This window comes from Carassius gibelio, chromosome A21 (genome assembly GCF_023724105.1).
Source record: "Carassius gibelio isolate Cgi1373 ecotype wild population from Czech Republic chromosome A21, carGib1.2-hapl.c, whole genome shotgun sequence".
Lineage (NCBI taxonomy): Eukaryota > Metazoa > Chordata > Actinopteri > Cypriniformes > Cyprinidae > Carassius > Carassius gibelio.
This window is the reverse complement of record NC_068391.1, coordinates 2,994,223-3,021,406: the sequence shown is the minus strand read 5'-3', so window position 1 is coordinate 3,021,406 and position 27,184 is coordinate 2,994,223. Positions and strand designations below refer to the sequence as shown.

At 36.0% G+C, this 27,184-nt stretch overlaps 1 protein-coding gene across 18 annotated transcripts in view; it reads left to right on the top strand.

Annotated features, from left to right (window-relative positions):
• Window positions 1-26,606, top strand: part of LOC127942336 (netrin-G2) — a 54,060-nt gene extending 27,454 nt beyond the window's left edge. For 2 of the 18 annotated variants that reach the window (XM_052538021.1, XM_052538022.1), the window contains exons 4-8: window positions 6,058-6,230; window positions 8,237-8,272; window positions 20,079-20,246; window positions 22,661-22,795; window positions 25,493-26,606. In XM_052538021.1, the coding sequence (XP_052393981.1) occupies window positions 6,058-6,230; window positions 8,237-8,272; window positions 20,079-20,246; window positions 22,661-22,795; window positions 25,493-25,710 (730 nt within the window). In that variant the 3' untranslated portion in view covers window positions 25,711-26,606. Of the gene's footprint in view, window positions 1-6,057; window positions 6,231-8,236; window positions 8,273-12,133; window positions 12,715-14,143; window positions 14,249-14,558; window positions 16,827-16,893; window positions 17,008-17,328; window positions 17,404-20,078; window positions 20,247-22,660; window positions 22,796-25,492 lie in introns of those variants that run through there. The other 16 variants (XM_052538011.1, XM_052538014.1, XM_052538018.1 and 13 more) reach the window with 16 other exon arrangements.
• The last annotated feature ends 578 nt before the right edge of the window (window positions 26,607-27,184 follow it).

Here is a 27,184-nt window from a genome sequence, read left to right as displayed (position 1 = left end):
GTTCAATCCAAACATTGTTTTATGGAAGAAAGAAAAGAGAGGGAGAAAATGATTTGAGCGAACACTTCTAAGGCAGCGGACAGCCAAAAATACTGAAGAAAGCCTCACTTACTAAACCTGCTGCATTTCTCCATCTATCTCCATCTATCTCGATCTCGGTCTTTGCATGTTTGCAAGAAACTTTGAGGAGACATTCTGTGTGTGTGTGTGTGTGTGTGTGTGTGTGTGTGTACAAGGTGTGTTTTCTCTGTTTGTAATCTATTTTCCTCTACATGCACTTAAAAACCAAGTTTCTGCACTGAATCCAGCTTGGGTCTCTGGCGTACACAAACTCACACACACACACACACACACACAATGTTTTCTGCTGCAGTCTCTGTAAATTATTCAATTCCTCCTGTGCAGTGAGACGCCCCACTGAAAGCACACGCTGTGACATGCAGAATACATGCAGAAAAATATTACCTGCTACAATATTCACAAAACCACACATGCAGCTAATACGACAGGTTTTACAACAGGTAAAAGATAGAGAGAAAAAAAGCTGAACAGTTATAACTTCGACACATGCACACACACACTCCGTAGTGTTGGGATGAAGGTCTTCTCTAAAAGCTCTGTCTAAACTGTCCTCTTGCTTTTACCGTAAAGCATTATGGGTAAGTTTGTAGTAAGTCTCACACTCACACATGATGAAGCGGAAACTAAAATAGTTCCATGCACAAGAAGCTACGAATAAAAACTAAGTAATTGTTTTGTTGTAGATATTTAAAGTTAATGCTGTTTACAGCCAACAGATGACATATTTGGGAGTAAAAATTAATATTTTGACTTAGAGACTAAATTTTATCCAGAAAGAATTGATCAGATGGTGAAAAGTTCTGAGAGGAGAATCTGAGCCGGAAAAAAGAAAGAAAAATATTTATTTTTAAATATTTACCACTTTCAAATCATGCAGAATAATGAATTGTTCATGATGGGGGCAGGAAAAAAATATTTAAAAGAGTGTAGAGATTTTGATTTAATAAATGATTTAAATAAATGCAGCCTAGTTAAGCAGAAGAGACTTCTTTCATGAACATTTAAAAACTTTTGAACGGCTATGCAGTATTTTGTTATTCCTGAAACACTGTGCAAGTATCTGAATGCAAATGTTACACATGCTCGATTTTCTGAAACACAGCAAAAGCACTGCATAAGCATTTGCATAAACTGTCTTCGCCACTCAGTTTCTCTTTCACTTCAACTACTGACACTGCAGAGCAACAATGTGAGCAGAATCCACAGTGCGTTACAGTCGACATGTTCACAGCAGTTACCTGAATAACAACACATCCAGCTTAATAAGAGGAAACTCTATAGCCCCGTGAGCACTGAGATGTGTCACCGTCACACTGACACATGCACTACACTACTGACAAATGCAGTTAAGCTAGTGAGTAACTGGCCCTGAATGTTTTTATTGACATAAATTTGAAAAATAAACACAAATATTAGATGGAAAAACGTAAACTCAACTATTTTAGTTGCCAAAGCAATATTTATATATTTATTTATTTTTAAGTTGAAGTACTATACTTATTACAAAATAAAACTATAAATTAATGCTATATAGAAATATTTATAATAAATCAAATAAAAATTACAAAAATCACTAAATTAAAGTACTAAAACTGGAATAAAAATTTAAAATATATATATTTTTTAATTAATTAAAAAACAAAACCACAAATGCACAAAACAAATTTACTGTAACTTACAATTGAAATGAAACCATAATATTTAAAGATAACTAAAAATATTAATACTTTACCAGGATATATACCAAAAATAAACAATAAAAAAATAAATAATACTAAAACTGATTGAAAAAAAGAATAAAAGTACTAATTATGCAATAAAGCAGAGAAAGACACAGAGTGTGTGTATTTGGTCAGTTGGAGCTGAACGCAGAAGGCGCATCAATCTCCACCTTCAACCAAATAGATTTACACAACACAAAAAATGTAACTAATCTATTGTCAAATTACAGAAACTCAAACACAGACTCAGGCACACACGCACACACACACACACACACACACACACACACGCTGCAAGGGGACTAAAGGGGACATGCCACAAAATATTATTTTAAAATAATGCCAATTATAATTAATATATACTGTAGACAAATCTGAACTAAAACCCTATTTCTAAAAGAAGTTTATGAATTTATGAATCATTTTTATCTTTCAAAACATTTCCAAAGGAAGTTTGTGCAAGATTTAAAGCTCAACATCAACCAGTCGGAGCGGAGATTAGTAAAGACTCAATTTAATCTAATAGTTTTACAGTACACAAATGTACCGTAGAATGATTTTTCATTAGACTGATCTGTTTTCTGTCCAAACAGAGCACAACCAAAGGGTCAGTTTACTTCATTAGATTTCTCTAACTATATATATACACCTCCATCTCTCTCTGCTTTCAGAGGGAATTAATCGCTCGCAATAAACTGCAGGAAATGTGTGTGAGTGAGAAACAGCTCTCTATCATCTAATGACCGAGAGAAAGAAAGCAGACAGAGAAAATCAGAGAATGAGAGCGTTCCTGACGTCTGCCGGGTCTGTTTGTTTTGTTTGTTTGAATTGCTCATCGTAAAATGGCTCACATAATCCATAACTCGCAGAGAGACTGAGAGAATAACCATCAGAACGACTCATTCCAATTAGATTCTAAAAGGCTGTTATAGTGTGATGTCATATCAGAACCTTTTTAAATTCTACAAAGAAAACATCAAAGAACACAGAATTCAAATCAGAAAAGGAACCTATAATGTAACATCTTGAATTTATTACCTGATGAACCATATAGCAACTCAAGAACCCATAATCAGACAGATTTTTTTAAAGAATAGTGTACCTTTTAGTAACCTAAGAACGTTTATATTTTAAAAATCAACACCACAATTGTTACATATTTAGATTTATTTGGAGAAATGTAACACTGGTTTAAATATATCCATCAGGAATTGATTGCATTGTGAAAATTGAACGTTGCATAACAGAAAAGAGTCAGATCTGAATCCAGTCGACTGTAGGGAGGAAGAAAACGTTGTTCTAGGAATCAGGGCATGATTATTTAACAGGATTCCCACGGTCATAAAAAACATGAAAATGTCAGGGAATTTTAACATTGTGATTTCCAGGCCTGTGGAAAAATTCATGAAAATTTATCAAATATTTAAAAGGCGTGGGAATTCCTGTAGTGAATTTAAAATGATCCAGTTACACTCGGTCATAAAATATTCAGTCAGCTAGAAATTGCTATTTGTGAGTCCAGTCTAAAATTGCATTTAATTACTGCATTAACTAGTGGCAAATCTGTAGAAAGGCGAATTAACAACGAAAGTAGCCTAAAATGATGAAAATAGCTAAGGGTCAATTCAGAGATCATACTCTCCGAATTTTATTAACTGAGAAAACATATGCAATTTGGTGCAGCTGCTGATTTTAATATGGCCAATAAGTAAGATGAAATTCAGATTTTTGTAATGTAAATAAATGAGATTTTTATAACTGTATATATCAGTCGTTATGATATCAAATGATATCAAATATGATGCAGTAGGATTTACAGCGTTAAGTGAGCACAGGAGTGTGTTTTACATTCTGAGCTGATATGAAAATAATCGGAGAATGTGAGCACAGCATTTGTAGACATGTTTTGGTCTACAAATTTTGGTCTGCCTACCTAGACCGCATGTCATGTTTCAGCACCAGATCATTATGAAAGCTTATGAACTACACAGAATATAAAAAATAAAAATGGTTGAGACTTTTTTGCTCATAATTGTGACTTTTCCCCCTTTCAATTCTGAATTTTAAACTCAGATTTAAACTCATTATGGAAGCAACATTAAAGAAGCATATTGAACAATTCTGACTTACTTTCTCACAGTTTTGAGTTTCTCACAATTTGGACCTTTTTTCCAAGCAGTTCTCACAATTGGGATATTTAAGCTCAGAATTGCAAGATCTAAAACTGAGAAGAACAGCCAGAAATGTTTAACTGAGGAGAAACTGAGAAATAAAATACTTTTCTTCTCTGAACTGTAAGGTATTATCCTGTAATTCTAACTTTTCTCAGAATTAAATCTCACAGTTGCAAGTTTACAACTTTCAGAATGGTGCGATAAAAAATTGGAACTACAAGAAAATAGTCTGTTTATATCTCCCAATTTTGACAACTGCAAGGAAAAAAGTCCAAATTTGGAGATTTGTAATTGTGAGCTAAAGTCATAATTACCTTGTTTATTCTGTAGCAAAAATACGTTTCCATAATGTTGCCTCCATAATGAGTTTAATTTTAGCTATTCAGATTTTTTTGCTGCATTTTCTGAATATCAGAATTTGCATGTGCATTTCTTTCTAAACCTTTTTTAATTTATTTTTTATTCTGTGGATGGTATTTTTTCTAACAATTACAAGTATGGTTAACGAGTTAATAACTTCTTAATCGCGAGGAAAAAAAATTATTGCTATTACCTCTTTAATTTTTTTTATTTGCTGGGAGAAAGAAATACATTTCTATAGATCATTGATGTTTTTGTAAACAGCTAGAGAATAAAAAAAAATTCATTGTAAAGCTATCAAATGTATTGCATTAGACCATGGAAAGGCAACGTCGGCCCTGGAGAGCCACCGTCCTGCAGAGTTGAACTTCAACCCTAATCAAACACACCTGAACAAGCTTATCAATGACTTCAAGATAGGACTGGAGCTAGACACTGCAGGACCAACATTGCCTACCCATGCATCAGACTGTAAATTGGAGATTTACTATAATGTACACTGACACACAAGGTATACAGTAAATGATAAATCATAGACCACATCCCACTCCAGACTGCCAGACAGCTCAAGCTGGACCACTTTAGAACACACTAAACCACATCTTGGAAGAGCGATGGTGTCAGAGAACGAGGTTAAAGGAGATGGAGGGAAGGAGAAAGAGAGGGAAATGTTCACAGGCAGTGGAAAAGAAAAAGCGAGAAAAAAAGAGTGCGTGAGAGAGATAGATGAGGGTTGGCTCAAGGTACAGGACGATGTTGTGAATATTTGATGCTGATGGATCCACGTTCACTCCAGCGGAACAAACTGGATTGAAGCTCGACAGTAACACACACACACACACTCACACACACCGTGCTGCTCAGGTGGAAAAGTCTCATTTAGGATCAGGGCCATTTGGTCTTACACAAACGCTCATTTCTGCTTTACTGGGCCCAATCTACAGCAGCACACCTGTGTTCATTGCTCTTGATGCATTTCCACCTGCCACCACACACACATACCTATAATTTATATCTCTGAAAACATCAGCCCTGCGTGAGTGCAGGTTATACAGGAGGTCTGAAATAATTCTAGTGGTCTTCATACCGGATTCATTCATTTCTTAATGACTTTTCACATTAAATGATTAAAAACCTGTTTATAATGTAATTAAGGATCAAATTCACATGCACAATTTAAATTAATGTTCACATTTAATTTCATTTTAAAATTGACCAGTGTTTTGTTGTTAAATAAAACTAAAACTACAATAAAAAAAAAAATGACTTCATTGAAATAAAGTTGAAATAAAATAAGATTAATAAAATAGGATTCAAATTGAAGTACAAAAATGAGTAAATTTGAAATTTAAATAAAATAATTTTAAAATAATTTTGATTTTTTTTTTTTAGAAATCAAAAACACATAACAAAATTACTCAAACTTAAAAATAATAATAATTAAAACAAAAATAGTTTGAGTACTAACATTTCTAAATTTGGAGAGAAAAAAAGTTATATCTAAAGGTGACAAAAGCACATAACAAAATAAAAATCACAACTAAAATTAAACTGAAAATATAAAAATAAAGTCAAATTCTAAATATTAATAAATAATAAATGACACTAAAATAACACCGACATTAATATTAATATTCAAATGAATCAAATCATTCAGATTCCCTGCATTGTCAGATCTGTATTACTAATGTCTAATGTCTGCCCATCCTTCTGTCTTTCAGGTGTAAATGTAATCTCCACGCATCTCTGTGTTTGTATGTGGATGGCAACTTACAGTGTCAATGTGAACACAACACGACCGGACAAGACTGCCAGCGCTGCAAAAAAGGATTCAAAGCCAAGACCTGGAAATCAGGATCGTATTTACCAACACCCAACGGATCCCCCAACACATGTGAGTAACATACACAGCAAGAGCTTACGTCACTAAACCAAAAGCAACATTAATACACCTAAACAAACACATAGAAGCAGAGAAAATCACTAAATGTATAAATACTATAGGCATAAAATGGTATGAATGTAACTGCATTATAAAATCAATTGCACCAAGTCATCAGGTCCTCACAAATCAGATTAATCCGTTTCATAATATTCTACTCCACATTGAAATGGAATTAATTATCTGTAAAATCATCCTCTCACGTCTAAGCACGTCACATTGAAATCTCCTCATTATTTTCTGGGATCAGAATTCCTCGACCGGAATTCTTCTGAGCTTCAGAGATCTTTAGACTCCGACACACACGGAGAAAGATCCACCAGCCTGGATCAGGATTTATCCCTGAAAATGTGGACAAAACGATCAGGAGACTCGCTTGTGATCTGAAATGAGAGATAAAACCAGGGGAAAAATGCAGATGAGGACAAAGAGATGAAAATGAACACATATTTCATTTTTCCTCCCTTCTGTACAGTATCCAAAGGGAGATCCTTTGGAACACAACATCCCTCCTTTTTACCAGCGGCACTCTTGATAAAATAATAATCTAGGGCAGCACACACACACACACACACACATGGTTGAATCCAGCAGACTGCAGATCTCAACTCACTTCACTTACACACCCGAGCGCTGCAGAGCCTTTTAGACTTCACAGACCTGTCAGCTCACAGTACGATCAAGACGGCTGGTGTGGCGGCCCAATTCCCAGAGAACAGAGAGGAGAGCAGCGCAGACGCACACCGCCATGCGGCCTTTCCAGGATACAAAATGTTCCCAAACAGATTCACAGCGCTCCACGGGAAACACATGCATATGCACAGGTACCTCTGTGTGCACACCTCTGTGGAGAAAACATTCTCAAATCTGCACTAATCACTTCCTGAACAGGAAACACCTGATCTGTTCCAAAACCTAGTGGGCTGCCTATCTAGACCGCATTTAAAGACTAATTATGCTGCTTTCGTTTGGCTAAAAATACCTGAATGCATTTCAACTAGCACAACAAGATTGCTTTCTTTTTAATATATGCATACATTTAATGCTTATTCAAGTCAGCATGAAATGAAAACTTTACAATTCTTATTTTTCATGGAATATTGCAGTGTTTTATAAATCTCATTTTTTATTATTTCAGTTTCTTAATTTTACTGCCTTGATTTGGCAAAAAAGGGCAGAATACCAGAATGCATTACAAGGTGCGCAGTGAAAAATCTGATTAAAATTGCTCTTTGATTATCTTTATGATTTGAAATATTTCATATTTTAATATTAATTATTTAGTGTATAATATTTAAAATATTTCAGTATTTTGTATATTTATTTAATGTATCCATATATTTATTTAATATATGCTCATTAAATCTGACAATTCTTTGAATATTCCAGTGTTTATTAAATAATCCATTTAATCTTTAGAGCACAATTTCTTAATTATACTGCCTTCATTTGGCCAAATTTTCTGAGCAAAAAAGGGCAGAATATCTGAGTGCATTGCAACAAGCGCAGTGAAAAAAAAAAACACTTTGTTTATTTACATAATTTATATAATATATGCTTATTAAGCCAGAAAATAAATTTGTTAATTCTTATTTTTGGGGCATTCTGGATGTGAAATTTACTGCTGTGCCAAGCTAAAATAATTTAAAATATATATATATATATATATATATATATATATATATATTAGTGAGAACTATGTGAAGTGATTTGATAAAGTGACCCAAGTATTAAGAAATGTGTCCTAGTGATTATAAAAAAAATACATAAATAAATAACTGTAATAGCCAAACTAAAAATGTCTTATTTACACTTTTGCACTGTCATATGACATATGTTAAGCTTGGATGTTATTTATGTCTAGTAATGGCCAAATCAGTCATGATGCTCCCTTAGAAGGCAGCTGTCTATGTAGAAAACAAAGCTATTGACACAAACTTTGTCTCTCTCTCTTTCAGGTTCCCAGGCATTAGCTGGTTCTTCTTCTGGTTCCAGTAAGTACCGAACCCTCAACAAAAGAGAGGACAGGTCTTTGATCCTCTCTGATATGTCAGTCATCCCTCGCTCTCTCTCTTTCTTCATCGTCTCTGTGCTCCATCCCTCGTTATGTGTTCTTCATTTTTCATGGGCCGCCCATCCTGTGGCTTTCATCATCGGCAAACCGCTGAAACTAGCCGCAATTCAGCTCGACATCAGAGAGCAGTAGAAAGAAAGATAAAGGGAGATACAGAGGAAGGAACGGAGAGAAGCAGGAAAGATGACATGATTCCTTGAGGCTTCAAACAGAATAGGAAAGATTTGAGATTCACGCTCAAGACACGCCTACAACACCACATGCACAAAAACACACACGCAAGCGCACAAGATCAGTTTACATCTAAGAAGGGATTTCCCAGAAAACAATAGTACAGCTGCTGGCTCGATCTCAGACACAAACCTACAGAAATACACTAGAAGTGCAGATCTTCTGATAACGGACTTTCATAATAATAAAAAAACTGCGTTAACGTTCGATAAAATAATTGTCGGCGTTAATGAATTACGGTCTCAAAGCGATAATAATGCATTAACATGCCCAGCCCTAATTTCAACATACATGGTGAAAACAAATCTCTTTAGCCGTGTTATTAGCGGGGATGCTATTACACATCTGAACAAAAACACACCTGAACAAGACAGAAACACTAACGATCTCTTATGTAAACAGATGCATATGATAAATAATGCGATCGTCAGCAATAGACAGCATATAAATGAAAACTAGATAAAGTTACAGAGTAATGTGTTGATCCAGGAAGTCGTATATGGCTGTGCAAGCTTTGGAGGTGTTGATGGAAGCCATTTACTGGATTTATGCTTTGATAATCGTACTGAATATAATCCAGATAAAAAAGAATGCTTTAAGCTATCAAGTAGAGGTTTTGATCTTTATTTTGCTGTATTGCATATTCAAATATTCATACAGTAAAATATACTGTAGGCCATTGGCAAAAAATACAATACATAAGTCTTAAACATTTTGATTAACTGGCCAATTACTCACTACAGAGAATTTTGGAGTTAGATAATGTGTTTGGATGCGTGTTAGAGTCTTTTAAACACATTGAAGGATCTCAAAACAGGGCCATTATAACAAAACTTCAAAACTTATAACTGCAGAACGGTTTAACACTTCCAGAACGTTTTCTCAAACTCGCTTGACTTTATGTGTTGTGACGGAGCATGTTCAAGAAATGCTGAGTATATCCCTGTCGCCATAGTCTAATTTTAAAACTGTGCCTGTGTTCCCGGGAAAATGCACTTAGTGGAAGTGAAGCCCGGGATCCTGTGATGTCAGGACTTTAAGAGGGTTTGTGTAACATCGTAAAGCTTTAAACTGTCTTCCAGCGACATGATGCTGATGCATTCAGAAAAATTAGCATGATTCCACATCAAAAGGGAATTGTGTCATCCTCAGGGCATCCAAGATTTTTCACAAGGACAGATTTTGAAAAATGTAGCACTGCATCACTAGCTCACCAATGGATCCTCTGCAGTGAATGCCATCAGAATAAGAGTCTGATAAAAACAATAGTCCACACGTAATCCACACTAGTCCATCAGTTAATGTCTTGTGAAGTGAAAAGCTGCTTGTTTGTTAGAAACAAATCCATCATTAAGATGTTTTAAACTTTAAACACAGTCCTCTACCCATAACCAGTGCTTTAAGTGGTCCGGTACACACCAGTGTTCAGTATCACCACTTCCAAATATAGCTCTTGAGCTTACCGCCACCTCTCCATGCGCCCAGAACGTGCTTTTATCGTACCGGTACGTTCATTTGGACATCTGTTTTAATAGAGGTTTTAATCCTTTGCCTGCGCTGCCGTTTTTCAGAGCACGCTTCACAATGAACGCTTAATTCTTCTTAGTTCGGAGTATGGAGCGTGAATCATTTGAAACAGTTCGGGAGTTGGGAGCGGGTTCGCGAATCATTTGAGTCAGATCGGGATTTCGGAGCGGGATCGCGAATCATTTGAGTCAGTTTGGGGATCGCAAATCATTTGAATCAATTCGAGAGTTCGGAGCGGGTTCGCAAATCATTGAGTCAGTTTGTGGATCGCGAATCATTTGAGTCAGTTCGGGAGTTCGTAGCGGGTTCGCGAATCATTTGAGTCAGTTCGGGAGTTCGGAGCGGGTTCGCGAATCATTGATTCAGTTTGGGGATCTATAATCATTTGAATCAATTCGAGAGTTCGGAGCGGGTTTGCGAATCATTTGAGTCAGTTCGGGAGTTCGGAGCGGCTTCGCGGATCAAATTCTCTTTTTGGCTATAATAGAGTACCGGCACCTCTTTTGGGCCACTTAAAGCACTGCCCATAACATTGCTTTCTCCAGTGAAAACGTTGTCTTGTCTGAATCAGGAGAGAAATCTGCACAGATCAAGCACTATTTACAAGCAAAAATTTGAGTCCAAAACATGCTGTTTGCTGCTGGATTTTGATTTGAGAGACAACAGGGGATAGTTTTTCCCTGGAGGAAGCATTATTGTGGATTATGGGATTGTATTTTGACCAGTAGCAACAGTTTAATGTTAAAAACGTCATCATGAATGGTTTTGTTTCTTACAAACGAGCAGTTTTTGACAAGACATTTTTATCAGATGTTTGGACTTTCATTCTGACGGCACCCCTTGAAGAAACAAACTTCTGATCTGGGATGGCCTGTGTGTGAATTATTTACAGCAAATTGTAATTTTTTTAGTGAACTATTCCTTTTAAGCAACAACACGTGGCTCCCCTGTAGTCTAAGAGTCCAAGGGTCTCCCACACGCTCAAATGTGCAAGAAGAGACGGAGAGGACATGTAGGCCAGTGTGTGTGTGTGTTCCTATTAATGTGTGCTGGATATATGTCCTTCTGCACACATACACACGCAGGGATTATACGGTCAGTGTGTGTGTTCAGACAGGGATTACAAGGTCAGAGCGGCGAGTCTGATCCTCTAGCAGCTGGTTGGTCAGTCGGGCAAACAGCCACAAGAAGTAGAACAAACAAGTACACACAAACACTACAGGCAATGACATCACAGCAAAACACTCTCTGTCAGTAGACCCTGTGATGCTGTAGTTTCAGCTGCAGGTGTTGTTTTCAGATGCTTAGTGTTTGTCTTTAATGCCAACAGTGACTGACACTTCAGCTGAAGATTTCACTACAGCTATAACAGAATTGCCAGCTCTGAACACAGGTGGGACAGTGTAACCCTCAAAGGCTCCCATAGTTGTAGCGATAAGTAGAAATCAGGAATATGACATGTGTAGAGTAATATACTAGGCCATATAAGGTGCTGATTAAGTTTACTAGCAGAGCTTAATGATGATGTAATGTGCCTTAATCCAACAGAGCGCAATCTGCAACTACGCAAGCGTACAAGCAAACACACATGCATGAACACATGCATACTGACAATTTGCTTTAAACCGCAGCTTCACAATGCAACAGCATCTCACTTAAGACCTCTGATATTACAAATGTGTTTTGGGTTAGATAAACTGATGACGCACTGGAGATAACTGAAAAGACTGACATCCTTTCTGCAGAACGCAAAAGCAATATAAACCAAATGGCTTTCTCATTCTTGAATTGCTGCACCAAACTGGGAAATGTGAATTTTAAAATAAAATAATGAAAAAATATAAAATCACTGTATTTATGAGAATTAAACGGCATGCATTGATTTAATGCAACAATAAAACTAGTGTTTTAAAAATGTGTATACTAAATAGAGCATCAAAATTTTTTAACCCAATTTTTTTATCTGATACAGACAGAAAGACAGACAGACAGGCAGAGACAAATGATAGATAGATAGATAGATAGATAGATAGATAGATAGATAGATAGATAGATAGATAGATAGATAGATAGATAGATAGATAGATAGATAGATAGATAGATAGATAGCCAATATGTTAATAATAGACATGCTAATAAGCAACTTAGTGTGAATTGGACCCTATACTAAAGTGTTACCGAATATTTTAATACACAGATTGAACATGGAATGAATTCATAACTGCCTCTGCAGTGCAGAATGGGATTCCAGTTGATATTAGTGCCCCCAATGTGCCTAGAAAGCAAGTGCAAGAAGAACCAAACTACAAGATTTAAAATGCAAGCAGTTTTGTTAAACTCAGCACTTTGTGTGTGTGTGCGTGTGTATTCCATGCTGACTCTGGTTTCTCTAACTCGTTTCTATTATACTCACCCCGCAAATCTCATTAGATGCCCCTCACGCACACCACATCCCACCAGCTGAAATAGAGCCTAAGGCATTTTATACCACCATGAAAGCCCCGCCCCCTACCACACCCCCTACTTACATTCTCAGAGAGGACACACCCCACAAAGCTACACCCCTGGAGGAGGGGCCTGTTCATGCACATATTGAAAGCAAAGGTAAGTAGCAGGCACTAGTTTGTGTGTGTTTTAGTGTTGTTAGTATGCTATAGAAGCAGTTTTCAAACACTTGTTTTGGCAGTCAGAGCACTGTAGCCTAGCCAAGAGCTCAGCGACTCTTCTGGCAGTAAGTCATCTACTCAAACGTACCCCTAGAGGATTGTGGGTAATGGCTCCAAAGCAATGTGCACAATGGGAAATCAATGCTCAGTTAGACAGTGTTTTCCCCTGTCAAAATATAAAGTGACTTTGCATCTTTCAGAGCAAAGCGGATTAGGGCAGCCTGCGAGTATATATAAAACAAAGAACCGCCACACACACACACATGCTCATTGATAGAAGCGTGCATACACACCCGAGGAATGAATACTGCATGACGTTTAACGAGTGAACGAGAACTCAAGCTTGAGCTCAGATCAGAAAACATCAAGCTGGCATGAAAAAATGGAGGGGGGAATAAAGCGCTCATCTGAGATACAAGAGAGAGCAGCTCATCCGATGGATTTAATAAAGGTGGAGATCTTTAAGATTCCCAACAGGATACTACTGCATGTGTGTGTTGATGAAATTAAGCATGGTCGTTGTTAATGCACAGGAGTGTATTTGAACGATCAAATTTGACACAATCTGTGATTTGATATTAATTGCTGTTTGGTTTGTCTGTTTAACATCATACGCCACTTTAAATTTATTAGGTACTACATACACCTTTGCAACCACATAGAAGATCACTCAGAATGGCAGTCACTTTAGTTTGAAACTACATTCAAATTAAGAACCACATCAATAAAGCACAGAAATAAATGAAACCATTAAAACAGCCACAATAGTTGCACTTCAGCTACTTCCATTAAACAGCTGGTTCACCAAAATGCAAATAACAACAAATGGGTAAATAATAAAGTGACTGAAAGAAAAGAGTTAAATAAAATAAAATAACTAAAAAAATTATATAAATGGAAAAACATTATAGTATATAAAATCATAATTATAAATCTAAATATATCCACATGTAAATATTTCTTCCATTTATACATGTATGTGTGTCTATATATATATATATATATATATATATATATATATATATATATATATACATACACATTTATACATTTATATATACAGTACACACACATGTAAACACATTTTGTGTTCTGGGTGCAATTAATCATGATTAATTGATTAAACAGCACTATATAAAAAATATATATATATTTTTAAATAATTAAACTGAACTGAAAACTAAAATGTTGGGACCCTTTTAGAAGGTAAAAATGTGTAATATGTTATTTAGATTATTTCATAGAGATTTGTGTAATGTAATTTGTGTAATTTGTGTAGTGTAATTATCAGTGTAATGTCATTCTGATATGACATAAGATTTTTAAAGATTTTAAAATGACATTTCCTTCTTTTTAATAAACTACAGACCCTCACACACATAATCATCAACCGAAGCATCCACGACAAAACATGATTTCTGTTGAAAAAGAGAGGAAATGCCATGGAGGAATTAAGAAACAGTTAATCGAAGGTATTGTTAGGCTATTAAGTGTTTGGCAGAAATATAGTATTGTGGTAGATGTAGTTTTGGCAACCTTTTCCTAACCTGTGGTAGAAAATTAGTAGTGTAGTAGAGACCACAGAGGAGTTTGTAGTCTGTGTTTGCTCTAGATTGAAATAATTGTGATTAAATCTAGCGTGAGAGTCATATGATGAATGTAAAGGTTGTTCGTTCTGGATAATCTGCTTGTTGTTCAATAGCTGTTTATAAAGCACAACATGGTGTATGTGTTTGTGTGTACATACCAACTTTGTGATTATCTGAATCATTGCACCCCAAGCATTACCTACACCACCTCCAGTGGAGGATTCTGGGAAGGGTGAAGAGATTTCTGCGAGGAAAGAGAAGATTCCTGGGAAGGATGAAGTAACTGAAGAAGACTCTGTTAGGCCAGTGTCAGAATCTGCTGAGTCAATTCAAGAGCTTGTCAAGCCAATATCAGCGCTAATAGTAATTCCTCATGAGCCCATGCATAAACCACTCGAGACAATAGTGAATCCCCATGAGCCAATGCATAAACGTCATGAGCCACATGAGCCAATAGTGAAACTTCATGAGCCAGGGCATAAAACTTATGAGCCAATGGTGAATCCTCATGAACCAATAGTTAAACCCCATGAGCCAGTGCATAAACCTCATGAACCAGTAGTACATCATCAAGAGGCAGTGCATAAACCTCATGAACCAGTAGTACATCATCAAGAGGCAGTGCATAAACCTCATGAACCAGTAGGGAGTCCTCATGAGCCAAGAGTGATCAGTCATGATCCAATAGTGAATCCTCAAGATCCAATAGTGAATTATCATTGGCCAGTAGTACATCATCATGAGTCAGTGCTTAAACCCCATGAGCCAATAGTGAATTCACATGAGTTGATGCATAAACCTCATGACCCAATAGTGAATCCTCATGGGCCACTGCATAAACCTCATGACCCAATAGTACATCATCATGAGGCAATGCATAAACCTCATGACCCAGAGAAACCTCATGATCCAATAGTGAAAACTCATGAGCCATTGCATAAACCTCATGGATCAATAGTGAAACCCCATGAGCCAACAGTACATCCTCATGAGGCAATGCATAAACCTCATGAACCAATAGTACATCATCATGAGGAAGTGCATAAACCTCATGAACCAACTGAATATCATCAAGAGACAAAGCATAAACCTCATGAACCAACTGAATATCATCAAGAGGCAATGCATAAACCTCATGATCCAATAGTACATCATCATGAGGGAATGCATAAACCTCATGAGCCTGTAGTGAAACCTCATGAGCCAGAAGTACATCATCAAGAGTCAATGCATAAACCTAATCAACCAATAGTACATCATCATGAGGCAATGCATAAACCTCATGAGACAGCAGTACATCATCATGAGGAAGTGCATAAACCTCATGAACCAACTGAATATCATCAAGAGACAAAGCATAAACCTCATGAACCAACTGAATATCATCATGAGGGAATGCATAAACCTCATGAGCCTGTAGTGAAACCTCATGAGCCAGAAATACATCATCAAGAGTCAATGCATAAACCTAATCAACCAATAGTACATCATCATGAGGCAATGCACAAACCTCATGAACCAACAGTACATCATCATGAGGCAATGCACAAACCTCATGAACCAATAGTACATCATCATGAGGCAATGCACAAACCTCATGAACCAATAGTACATCATCATGAGACAATGCATAAACCTCATGAACCAATAGTACATCATCATGAGGCAATGCATAAACCTCATGAGCCAGCAGTTCATCATCATGAGGCAATGCATAAACCTCATGAACCAATAGTACATCATCATGAGGCAATGCACAAACCTCATGAACCAATAGTACATCATCATGAGGCAATGCACAAACCTCATGAACCAATAGTACATCATCATGACGAAATTTATAAACCTCATGACCCAATAGTACATCATCATGAGGCAATGCACAAACCTCATGAACCAATAGTACATCATCATGAGACAATGCATAAACCTCATGAACCAATAGTACATCATCATGAGGCAATGCATAAACCTCATGAGCCAGCAGTTCATCATCATGAGGCAATGCATAAACCTCATGAACCAATAGTACATCATCATGAGGCAATGCACAAACCTCATGAACCAATAGTACATCATCATGAGGCAATGCACAAACCTCATGAACCAATAGTACATCATCATGACGAAATTTATAAACCTCATGACCCAATAGTACATCATCATGAGGCAATGCATAAACCTCATGAGCCAACAGTGAAACCTCATAAATCAATATTAGAATCTCATGGACACATACCGACTCAGCCAAAAAGGGAGTCTCATGTACTAGTGCCAGAGTCTGTTGATACAATGCATGGATCTGTGATGCACATGCCACATGAAACAGTATCAAAGCATCATATCTCAGGACCAAGACATGTAGATCGAAAGCCAGAACCAGAGAAACCAAAAGAGTCAGAAGAAGGAAAGACAAACGAAGGGGAGGAGGATAGGTCTCATAAACACACAGCTGTTGAAGGTATGGCTCAGGTGGTAGTCTCAAATGGCCTGTATTACAGAATGTAGTACAAACCTGGATTGCTCAGTCCTTCTCCTTGCCTGTCTAGATCCACACAAGCAGTCAAACGAGCATGGTAAAGGAGAGGGTGAAGTAAAACCCATCCATAAATGGGAGAGAGAAGATGAAGAGAATAAAAGAGGTATCCCCGCTGTGAGATAGACTGAGAGTGCTTTGTGGCTGGTGAAGTCTATCACTGCATGTGCATTGTAGTTGTTTGAATCAACAAGGAGATGCATTAGCTTCTGTAGTCTGCCACTTTAGGTTGAATATATTAGAGTACACATGCTTGGTAGTGACTTTTTGGGCCTGTTAAATGTCTCAAACAATGATTCTGTTCCCCTCCCTTAACCATGTGGATTGATAGCTGGAGATTTGCTTGTCGTAGACATGATTTGCTTTGCTTTACTTGTAGTAAGTTTCTAGATAAATGTTATAAAATAAGACTTTTCATTTTCCAAAGCTCTTCTGAAGTTCTTACTATCTGGAGGGCAACAGACCGTACAGCTAAAAGGCATCATATATGATGACTTTAAAGGTAAAAATGAAATTAAAATGAGCTGAGAAAAGGAAGAAAGAGATTTTAAAGTACAATGTCACAGCATTTACAAGAATGAGGAAGCGTTCTTGATAGAATTCATTACAGCGTTTATGACTGGAAGAAAACATTAACCATTCTAGAGCCTTTGACTCAAACTCATGGGTTCTAGAACTCACCATTATTCCATACAACTCATAAACAATGTAACGTGTTTTTTAGAACTGTAGTTCATGAGTTGTGTGGACCCTTGAGTTGTTTAGAAGCTCTAATTAACTACTTTTTACAGTGTTTTTCTGGATTAATTAGCATTTTTCATTTAGCAGATTTTTTTATTGATCCACTGTAGAAAGAATGGCCCAGAATTTCTAGCGATGGACCTGGGGTTATATTTAATTTTTGACAGGAATGGAAACGAGGATATGAGGGACAGAAGGACAGTGTGTTCAATCAGTACACAAAAACTCCAAGAAACAGCTTTGAAAGTTGTGAGTTGTGAAAACGACTTGTGATCTAGGACCTTCACACAGCGCTTGCCATTGTTATACTATAAGGCCCCACCCACATGGAGACGTTTCCACGTTTAGCTGTATATGCATACATTTTGTATCTCATAGGAATTTTGTCCACACGGATCCGGTGTTTTGGGAGTGAAACCGATATTTTTTTAAACCGGGTCCCAGAGAGGATAAATCTGAAAAAACCACCCTTACGTTTACGTGTGGACAGCAAATCTTCTGAAACAATGATGTCATCAACCTTCTAGTCAGAGACTTCTACGTCACGTAACAGAACTAAAAACATGAACAAACACTGAACGATTGTCTTTTTATTAACTAGCATTAACACAAAGATTACTAAATGTATTGTTCCATGTTCGTTTGTGTACCACTTGCAAGGTTTATGTATAGTCCAAGTCTTCTTCTCCATTCTTTTATGTATCTCTGTGGCAGAATTACAGCGCCTCATACTGGTCTGGCATGTATACTGCATTGTTTTATGTCAGTTTCGTGGTTTCGTGTGGTCACAGATGTTTCTTGAGACGAGGGGGGAAAAAATGATTGGATAGGGAAAGCTCTGTCTTCGTGTGGACATAGCCTACAGTAACTCTTGTTTCCAAAATGCCATCTAACCTGACTAAGTTATATAATTGGGCTTTAGTTCAACAGAGGTACAGGTAACTCTGAAGAGTTCAAAAACATGTTACAGTGGAGATGTGAAATAAAGTCTAGTACTTTAGAAAGTTCTACAGCATGTGATGTTAAGAGTTCAAAGACTAAAGATTCGCTGAGTTTGGTGTTTTTCAACATGTCACTTCCTGTTTCCAGTATTCTAACTCTCATTAATCCCTTCATCCCTGCTTCTCTCTATATGCATGATATTTAAGGTAAGTGTGTAGTGATCAGCTTGTGTGTGTATGTGTGTAACTCATTTATATTTCATTGATTTGCCTGTTCCTATGTGCTGAGGCAGGCTCTGTACAGAGTTCTCGCTCTTTAGCTTTTAAAGTGCTCATAAATATTTTAAAGACAAATCTAAACTGATAAAAGTTTGGAAATAGCTAAGAATTCAAAAAGCTGATTAAATGGTCTGGTTAATATGCATTTATATAAGCTGTATATTAACTTGTATATCATTAGATTACGGTTGAGCCTTTAATTGTACTCAAACTCATACATTCTGCAGCTGCAACATTATAAATATTAGATTTATCTATACAATCTCAACTATTTTTTAATGCTGAACCATGTCTGACTAAAATATTCAAGATACAAATACCTTTTAATCTTGATTGGATGGTAGTTACTTTTCGCTCTTTCTCTCTCTCTCTCTCTATATATATATATGTATATATGTATATATATAGTATATATACAAAGCAAAACACTACCGTTCATTAGTTTGGGTTCGTTAAGATTTTTTAATTATAAAAAAGTCTCTTCTGCTCAACTAGGCTGCATTTCAGCAGAAATACAGTAAAACAGTAATATTATGAAATATTATTGCAATTGAAAATAATTGTTAATTGCAACAGATTCGGTGTGAGTGACAGAAAGAAGATACAGGACAGGTGTGAATGGGAAATGGGAGAAACCAGCAGTCTGACAGAAAAAAGATCTGCTTCAGAAAACAGAGAAACAGCTGTTTGAGAGAAAACATCTGTCATCAGACTTTCCAACATCTTCGGCGCACATGCACACATCTGCACACATACACACGCTCACAAGTGCCACACACACACACACACGTGCACAAGGTGTGGGGAAGACTCCTGTAAGAGTGTGTGAGATATCACCCTGTCAGCAACACACACCCACATCTTAATTTCAGCCGTCAATACTACAGGCGCAGCAGGAAAAGACACAAAGTGAAGCAAGAAAAATAGTCAATAGCTCTTCATTGATTCACTTTCTAGTACACCCAGAACATTGAAATGAAACTGCGAAAAAAATGTTAAAATCATCATGATCATGATGTCATTAGCTCATTAAATTGTACCCGCCCATATTTACATATCAACACCTATTCAGTATTCAGCAGGTTGAATGACATTTCGCATCCCAATCATCCCATTATCTCAAAAACCTGGAACTCCTTTCTTTACTCTTCGCTCTCCTTTAACCCTGCTTTACTTTAAAACAGTGTTCAAGATGACGTTTCTCTTTCGTTCTCAGATTGTGAATGTAATGGACACTCGAATCGCTGCAGTTACATCGACTTCCTGAACATAGTGACGTGCGTGAGCTGCAAACACAACACGCGTGGTCAGAACTGTGAACACTGTCGCATGGGCTTCTACAAAAACACGTCTGCAGAACCCGATGACGAGAATGTGTGCATCGGTGAGTAACAGTGTACAATTTATGTCTGAAATGCTATGCACGAATAAATTTAATCAAGCAATACTGTAGGTTATAAATGGCATTAGCAATGTAACAATCATGGGTTAAATTCCAAGATGCTTGATCTAAGAAAATATAGTATTATTGTACATTACAATGTGCTTCTCAAAGTATTTACAATGTACTTCATTTTGTTTAGGTCTGTATGCCAAAAAATAAAACTGTTAAAATTTATTACATAAAAAATGTTTTTAATAAAATTGTTATATTTTATATTTATCACAATTTCTGATAATAAATGTGTATTAAATCATAAATCAAGAAAAATTTAAAACAATTCTGAAAAGAAATCATAGGGATTTATTGTTTAAAAGAAAATTATAAATAAATAAATTGTTAACTTTTTATGAATTCAATTCATAACATTTTATTTTATTAAGAAATTGTATGTTTATTATTAAAACTTCATTTAACCATTAAAACATCCAGGGGGGAAAAAGGAAAACACTGAATTTGGGAAAATTAAAACTTCGATTTTAATGGGGTTCTAAAATGTAATTTTATTTTATTTTTTTGTAAGTTTTGTTTAACTTTTAATAAATTTCTCTTGAATTTTATAATTTCATGATTTCTATTAATTAGACATGATCTTTGATTACTTAAAATGTAATGTAATCTAACCATTTAAATCAGAACCCTGCAAATTTAAAATAAGGAAAAAAAAATATTCTGAAAAATGTAAGTGGACAAAATATAATCTATAAAAAAATAAAAAAGAATAAACCTGATTATCATTATCTACGCTGTACATTACTTAAATTAATTGTAGTGCAGCACTCATTTATTGCCGCAATTACTGTGGAGTGAGCCAACCTTGATGAAATTATAATATTTACAATTAAAATACACAAAATTACAATATTTATTGCATCCACTAAAGCTGTAAAACGGAGGAGGGTTGTGCTATACAATGCACAGTCTTTGATGGTTCATTTAGTCAGTTTTAGAAACTAAAACCAATTCAGCAAAAAAAAAAGACAGATTAGGAGTGTTAATCTTTAAAGAGCAGCTGTCCCAGCAGTCAGGAATCTGTATCCATAAAAATCCAGCTAAAAGATGCAGGTAATCCTTCTAACTGAAACATAAAGAGACGTAGTTGGAGAAAAATACTTATGAAAAAATGCAAGATGAAACAAAACTGCATTGGACACCGTGGTCAGCAAAGTTAAACTGCAACATTATCATCCTGTGAGCGTCATATTAGAGATTCCCAGTGGTGCTCAAGCAAACGGCCAGAAATAAACCCGGATGTGACAGCTCTTAAATCAGCGCGACGCTGAGAGTACCAGGATGGAGAACAGAGTCCATCTGCTGCATGAGGAGGCAGGGCGCGGGGTAAATGAAAGCGTGCTGTGAAGTCAGCACAAACAAACTCGTCCTCACCGGGTGTGTGCCAGGTGACAACATGGCAAAGGGTCAACACCAAGATCTCCACCATGAGAACATTTACCTCATCCTGAGCTCACAATAGCACTGAGTTTACAATGTCTATTTTCAGGAGCTCTCACAGAAGTGCAGTAATTCATTCTAATGTTGGCTGCAGCCCAATGCAAAATACTGACGTGTATAAAAATATCAGTGGATAGTTTCTAAAAATAACAAAACATAATTCATTTAAAGCTACAATACACTTTAAAAGGGATGCAATACATTCGATCTTTACATCAGAGATTTGTTTGTGAGATTAACAATGCATTTATGTAGCATCCCTCAACAAAAAACAATCGGATTTTTCCATTTTGCCTTTAATTTATTGCAAAAAAATAAGTTCTTTTTTTAATTCTTACACATTTTGTTCATCACAATAATCTTCAGGGTTTCTGCAGGTTTTATGAAGGTATGCTTAAGACTATTATACCTCAAATACAATTTAGGGAATAAATTGAAGGGAACCCCAATCTTGATTTAAATATGTTTAGATTTGAATTATTATTTTATTTTTAATTTTTTTTTTTGCAGCGTATGCAAAACTCAATGCCATGACTTTTTAAAGGTTTATTTTCTATTAAGACATTTTAAGGCCATAATTTGTGAAAGGACAAATTAAGAGCTTTTTATAAACTTTTTTAAGACCAGCAGAAACCCTGTCTTCACAAATGAACACAACTTTTACAAATTTTGAATCCTAAATACAAACGGCCGAAGTAAAAAGCTAAACATCGGTTAATTTAAACTTGTGTTTACCAAAGACCTTATTTCAGCCATTTCCCCAATACGCAAGTGCATGCAAGAAAACACCATTGCATATGTGCATAGCCACATTAATGCATGCATGTCAACAGTAAAACCAACCAACATAAATTTGTAAAAGTTCAACTCTTTTCCTCTAACTAATTCTCTCTCTTTCTTTTCAGAGTGTAACTGTAATACGATGGGCTCATTGCACGACCGCTGTAATGGTACCGGCTTCTGTCAGTGTAAAGAAGGCACTAACGGAGTCAAATGTGATGAATGTCTCTCCGGTTACTATTGGAAACAGGGTTGTTTCCGTAAGTACCTCCCAGATTCATTAACCAGTTCCTAATCAGACATCATTCAACTCTCCAATCTAATTAACAAGTCCATGTCAAAGCGTGCAATCAACCTCTCCATTCTCCTCAGCCAATTCCAAGTTTAAATCAGATATTAATTGGCTCAGTCCTTTTGTTTCCAAAAGCCATTTGAAATAAGTTACGGTGTAGATAATATTATTATAGTTTTAGCTTGCAGTCATGTAAAGTTTTTACATAGTGGAATTAAATCCGTGTTAATTCTAATTTTGAATGACAGAGAAAGGAGAAAGATGCTTTAAAGGAATAGTTCACAAAAAATTTAAATAAATTTGCTCACTTTCAGACCATCCGAGATACTGATGAGTTTGTTTCTTCATGGAAATTTAGAGAAATGTAACATTGCATCAGTGTCTCATCAATAAATGCTCTGCAGTGAATGGGTGCCGTCAGAATGAGAGTCCAAACAGCTGATAAAAACATCACAATAATCCACATCACTCCAGTCCATCAGTTACTAATGTCTTGTGAAGTGAAACGCTTTGTGTTTGTAAAAAACGAATCCGTTCTGTGCATTATAGTGATTCCTTAAAATGTGTAGATACAACATTGCTCATTGGAAACTGGTTTGTAGGGGTAATGATCACATCTGTACCTGGATTCCCATGGTGATTTTAGAAACCCTGCACACAGCGCTTTCCCCGTGATCCATCTTTAAGATGAAACAGACCCATGGCCAAAACCGCTAACACTGTGAGGAGAGAAAACAGAGCTGGATTAGTCACTTTCTTCAAATAGATTTGTTTTGTTCTGAGGTTAAGTGGATCTGGTTCTAGTAAATTCAGAGAATTAACCATTTGGTTAACAGTAAGTTTTTACATCGTCTGGGCAAGTCTTTAAGAACTTTTTGCATTAAAATCTCATGCATGACCTTTTTAGTTTTGCAAAAAATTGACAATTTAACCCTTCAAATACAGTCTTTTTTTAGGTTATGTTCAGAATGGCAAACTTAAAGCTTTATTAATTACGTGCAGTAGAAGTCATTTCATTGGAGTGGATGGGAGTTAAGTATTATCTTTGCACAATTTACTTAATTGTTTTTTTAATAAAAAGCTCTCTGATTGGTGGTGGTGGTGATGGGTTATGTAGTTTTTCACTAGGAATTCCACTGTTTAATTCAAATAATAATTTTAAAAATAATTATTTTAAAAATAAGTTGATAAAATGCGGCTGATTGCTTAAAAAGAAATACTATATAATCGTTAAAAACTCTGTAGCTCACAGTAGGTATGTTTAGAAAGGTTTAGAAGTTATTGTTAAAAACCACTTCCCCTCTGGAGAAAATGAATGGGAGATTTTCTTCAGGAACCCAAAGACATATATAATTAATTCCATATCATCTTATGTTGCATCTTTTGCCTAATTTTATGTAAAATAAAAAATAAAAAAGATAAATACTGTGACTGATATTACTTACCCTTAGTTTGTCACTCTTGAAATGGAAAAGTCAAGTAGAGCATGTTGCATTGTGGGATACACTGCTCAATGTAATGTAGTAGTAGGTCATCAAGGTATTTTATGAGACAGAAAAAGTACATAGCCATAGTCATCCTCCTCTTTATCATTTTCTGTCCTTTCTCAAACACACACACACACTCATTGTTCACTGATGAGACGGTTTGGGGTCAGGTGTACAGCACCTGGTCTCATTAGTACCCAGACTCCTGCGACCCCTTTTGGCTTTTTAATGAAATTCGACACCCATGTTAAATATGACACAGATACAAGCCACTAAGCAAATGATCAAGGCTGTGTGAGTAAGAGACACACACACACACACACACACACACACACACACACACACGACTGGCCATAAAATGTATATTCTTTAATGTTTTTGAAAGAAGTCTCTTATCGTCACCAAGGTAAAAACAGTAATATAGTGAAATATTTGTATTTATTTTTTCCTGTGGCTCAAGTGGTAGAGCATTGCATTAGCAGCACAAAGTTGTGGGTTAGATTCTCAGGGAACACATGTTAGTTAAAAAATGTTAGCCTGAATGCACTGTAAGTTGCTTTGGATAAAAGCGTCTGCTAAATGCATCAATTTAATTTAATTTGAATTTAAAATGTAGTTTATTTCTGTGATGCGCCGCTGTATTTTCAGCATCATTCCTCCAGTCTTCAGTGTCACATGATCTTCAGAAATCAGAATAATATACTGATTTGCTGCTCAAGAAACATTTCTGATTATTATCAACAGTTGTGCTGCTTTATATTTTTAAGGAATCTGTATTCGATTTAGTTTCAGGAAAGTTCAAACAAACACTGGAAATATAAATCGTTGATAACATTTTAAATGTCTTTATTGTGGCTTTTGATTAAATTGAATGCATTCTCACTAAATAAAAGTATTAATTTCTTTCTTTCTTTTTTAATATTACCTCAGATATTGTATAATATTTTCCACAAAAATATGAAGCAGCACAAATGTTTTGATCATATTAGAATGATTTCTGACGGATCGTGCGACACTGAATAAAAATATTTTAAATTGTAATAATATTTCACAATATTACTGTATTTCTAATAAAATAAATGCTGAGAATAAAAAAAAAAACGTAATTACTCCAAACTGGTCTAAGAAAAACAGGGTGTATTTGCTTGTGCATAACTTTTTCCTCATGCTCTCCCCAGCAAACGTGTGTGATGATGAGTTACTGTTGTGCCAGAACGGAGGGACATGCGTTCAGAATCAGCGCTGTAGCTGTACGCCGGACTTTAAGGGTGTTTTGTGCCAACAATCGCGCTGCGACGGAGGCAAAAAGTGCAACGATGCCAGTGCACTCACGCTGAGCCTGGCACTTCTGCTCTGCCCGCTCCTCGCCACCCTGCTGGGCTCCACCGCCTCCTGAGAGACCCCTGCTTCACCACCAGCGGGCACCGAGAGGGCCAGATGCTCAGCTTCGCCCTCTACAGGATGCAGAACGCCCTGCAGAACAACAAGAACGAGAAAACAAAAAAGACTCTTGTAGAGCTGGAAATCAATGGAACTCAAAATGAGTGCCTCACATATATATATATATATATATATACGCTGAGGACGAATAATACCAAAAACACACACACTGCACACACAAAATCAACAAGAAGTGTGTTTCTTGTGCAATAGCTGCGAAATGTAATACAAACCTCACTTCCTTCACTCTGATTGGTCGATGTAGGGGGCGTGTCCTCACAGTAATCAGAGACTGTACCATGTTTTCTGTTTTTTTTTTTTACACTCCTTTGCAGCAGTTTTTCACATTCAGATGTATGTAACGAGCACTCACTGTTATTCGCTAAAAAGCAAAGAGTATGATGTTATATCATGACTATTAAGATTTTAGGCACTGTATCGCTGGTTGTTCTAGGAATGTAGGAATCATTGATATTTTCCAAGTATTCAGGACACGAACACGCTCTCCAACTCGCAAGAGAAGATATCTAATCAAGTGGAATTATTATGAACCCACATTATTTGACTATTTTTAGTAGAGAGATTATTTTTGTTTTGGATCTATATAAGAGGCTGAATGTTTTATTACACTGTAAACTTTACAGCACACAAGCAATTATAGTACGAGAATCTATACGGAATCTACAGAATCTATCTATAGAGTTTACATCGTCTGTGTGAGTTTACACACTAAATGTACCAAGCAGAATTTATTAGATGGCAAAATCTATGGAAATGTATGGGGTGGGATTTATTACACTTTATGGTTAACAGATTTACAAAACTACAATAAAAACTGAATGAAATCTTAAATGTACATGTGACTGTTACTTGGCTACGTTTGAGTTGTTTCTGTGTGGATCATTTCCTCTTTATCACATTTCATAACAATAACTTTTTTTCCTAATAATAACTTTAAAAACACATAAATTAGGCAATTTAAATGAATACTAAACTCAGTCCGTTTGAACTTTTAAAAAATATGTTTGTTTTGTAATTTAAATAAATACTGCTATAAAAGGGAATAAAGGACTTTCAGGAAAAACACAAACTTAAATTAATTTACATTAATGGCAAAAAAAAAAAAAATTTAATTAAATAAAGAGCGTACCTTACCAGAAGTTTTAATTTTATATTATGTTTTGATATTGTCCTACAGATTTCAGTGATTTCATCAAACAGTGTTTTAAAGTGAGACAAACCAGCTAATAATACCACAAAGCACAGAAGAATCTGGAAACACCTGGAATATTTCTTAACCAATCGTCAATTTATCATGTTACTAATAATAGAAGTACATGTCCTATGACAAAACTTGCAACATGCATTTTGAAATTCATTTCATTAATAATATTGTACCTAACATGATTTCTATCTGTTAGAATTGAGTT